This window comes from Aphanomyces astaci, assembly GCF_000520075.1.
Source record: "Aphanomyces astaci strain APO3 unplaced genomic scaffold supercont1.321, whole genome shotgun sequence".
Taxonomy (NCBI): domain Eukaryota; phylum Oomycota; class Saprolegniomycetes; order Saprolegniales; family Verrucalvaceae; genus Aphanomyces; species Aphanomyces astaci.
Genome location: NW_009798584.1, coordinates 1 through 2,925, shown reverse-complemented (window position 1 = coordinate 2,925; position 2,925 = coordinate 1). Strand labels below are relative to the sequence as shown.

Below are 2,925 nucleotides of genomic sequence, written 5' to 3'. Positions count from 1 at the left end.
GCAATAAATTAATGACACAGTGCTATGTCAATTTATGATTCGTCTCGATTAAGAAGAAAAAATAAAGGTCCTACCGGGACTCGAACCCGGAATACAAGATTCAGAGTCTTAGGTGCTAACCATTACACTATAGGACCGTTGAATGCTAAACTAGCAGTGTTCCAGGAGAATACACTGTGTCAATCGACTTCCTGTAGATATCGATAGTTGTACAGTAATTCTAGTCGCATGACGACCCGGCACACAGTTTTCATAGGACGAACACAAATCTATCGAGGCGACAACTTTGAATGGAAAGTAGAACGTCTCGTGTTGTAGTTACATCGACACTATCGATCGCGAGGACATGAAACTTAAGGACACCACACATAGGCGGAGTGGAGCCAAGAGGGTGGGGCGAGGAGGGGTCGAGCCAGGAGGGGTGGCCAACCTCTAGTTGGGGATATGACGCGGCTTCCGCCAAGTTGCATTTTCCATTGTGCCACGATGCAGGCGAATGTAGCCACCGCTCTTACATCAGCTAACGCCCGGCGAGCAGTTGACCTTGAACGACCCGTCATCGTATCGTACTCCACAGCAATCGCGGCATGGTCCGATTGCGCACCCGGACACGTGGATACGACACTGTTTCAGTAGTTTTGCCAAACCGAGTTTCCAGCTTCGATCACCACCGCCACGGGCTGTCGTTCAACGCCGGGAAAAGTGTTTTCACGCGTGCCTTTTTCAACGGCCACTTTAAGGTATGCGGGGAATTGCGCGTGTTAATTTTCTGAGATGCCTAAGCTATTATGTTGAAGAATTAAGACGGCTACCACCAAAATGGCCCATGGCATCTCCAACCATGGCGTCGTCATCTAATTACTCTATCTTGGCCACTCGTCCACAAGACGATCCAGCTCAGTTGCTTATGTCGTATATTGAGGACACCCCAGGCGCTCAATCTACCTCGACATCGAAACATATCCTCCTCGCCCTCAAGGACAAGACTCGCTCAGAGGAGACTACGACCTACAAACAGGCGATGAAGTCGCCAGTCAAAGCGCAATGCCTTCAAGCCATGATGCTCGAGCAGGCAGCCCATGAGGTAACGAGTCGTTCGTAGCGGCCACCCTGCCTCTAGATGCGATACATACTACTGGGTATGCGTTCACGTTGTGTTCAAAATGAAAAACGAAGACTCGGCCATTGAGGCTACGACACGCGTCGTTTATGTGAACATCCTAATTTTGATAAAACAGTTTTATACCTAAGGGCCCGTCTGGAAGCCACCCTAAAAAATATGATGATATTGCAATACTAGTAATGCGTATTCTGCATTTTTTGAAATACAGAAAACCACATAACTTCATTATGCAATATTTTTATTTGGTGGACTGTCTGAATGCCATGTGATTGGACAATAATATAGGAGAATTGGAAAGAACGGGCAAGATTTCAAAAAGCATGACCGACGAGCGCGCAAACTGGACCGACGAGAAGGATGCTACCTGGATGACCGAGATGATCTACCAAGTGGTAGTCCTTGGCAAACGTGCAAACAGTGGGTTCAAGAAGGAGGCGTGGCAGGCAGCATCGAGTAAACTCAACATCGAACACCGCGTTAACTACACGAAGGTCCAGCTCAAGGCCAGGAATGCAGAAATGAAGAAGCAGTATGCTCAAGTGTCGCAAATGGTACACACATCAGGAATCAGCTTCGAAGCAGCCACATGTCGGTTCGTGTGCACGGAGGGATCTTGGCAACATTTCCTGGAAGGGAAACCAAGACGATGGGCGTTGTGGGAGACAAAACGCTTTCCACAGTATCTGCACTGCCAGCAGCTCTATGACGGAACACTTGCCACGGGAGAGTATGCATCATCAACAACACAACAGCAAAGCATGACCAGCTCAATCGAGGATGGTGACGATCAACACAGTGATGCTAATATCGACAACGACATCGCGGATATGGATTTCATGGACAACATTTCCGACAACTCTGCGGCAAGTCAAGTAGAACTCAGTTCTGAAAAGCCAGCGAAGCGACGCGTGCGGGCAAGTGGCGGTGGGTTGTCAAAACGTGTCAGACCGTCGTTGGCGTCCACCATGACTGCTCAACTTAAACAGCTTCAGGACTACGGGGATCAAGAAATGTCAGTATTTGTGAACGCAGTGTGTGTGAGGACAACTGCGGGGACAACTGCGGGGACAAGTGTGGGTACAAGTGTGGGGATAAGTCTGAGGACGTTATAAATGAAACTCAAATATCAAATTAAATTTCGACTATATCTATTATGTCTCGCTCGAAGAGTTATTTGATATTGATCCCACATATCTTGGGCAATTTCGTCACGCCATGTCTTTGCTTCCGAGCTTTCGAGCGCCTCATTGAATAGTGGCATGTCGCTTGAGTCCATTGGCTGCTCATTTTGCCGTCGGATTTCGTCAACGACCTCTTGCTCCAAACTGTCGTTGCCATGGCGTCGAATAAAATTGCGAAGCAATCAAAGCGCAAGGACCAAGTCGACTTGGAATTTGTAGTTGTACTCCACAGGGCATACGAGGACCGGAAATCGCTTCTTCAGGATGCCGAAGATCCTCTCCACAACGTTCCTCAACTGAGCGTGGCGTAAATTGAAGAGCTCTTCCTTCGATTGAGGACGCTGGCCACCACGAGCAAACTCCTTCAAATGATAGCGCTTTCGACGATACGGTGTGAGGGCCTTCGTTGTGAGAGCAAATCCAGCATCCAATATGTCGAACTTTGCATCGTCGATGTGCAGCCCCATACTCAATGCTGCATCGTACAATGAGGATAAAATATTGCCACATAAGAATTGCTGAGGACCACATAGGAATTGCTGAGAGCCACATAAGGATTGCTGAATCGCACATAGTTTCTGCTGATGGACACATGAGATTTGCTGAATTGAATATAGAGTA

The 2,925-nt window shown here is 47.9% G+C and overlaps 1 protein-coding gene and 1 non-coding gene across 2 annotated transcripts; one reads left to right on the top strand and one right to left on the bottom strand.

Moving 5' to 3' along the window:
* Positions 1–65: 65 nt before the first annotated feature.
* Positions 66–137, bottom strand: H257_19040. Its single transcript has one exon. It is a non-coding gene; the product is annotated as a tRNA-Gln (tRNA).
* Positions 138–826: 689 nt separating this feature from the next.
* Positions 827–2,615, top strand: H257_19039 (hypothetical protein; the record flags this gene model as incomplete). The annotated part of the gene is made up of 3 exons (XM_009848192.1): positions 827–1,084; positions 1,432–2,200; positions 2,524–2,615. The coding sequence occupies 3 exons, from the start codon at positions 827–829 to the stop codon at positions 2,613–2,615; spliced, it is 1,119 nt and encodes a 372-aa protein (XP_009846494.1).
* Between the last annotated feature and the right edge of the window lie 310 nt (positions 2,616–2,925).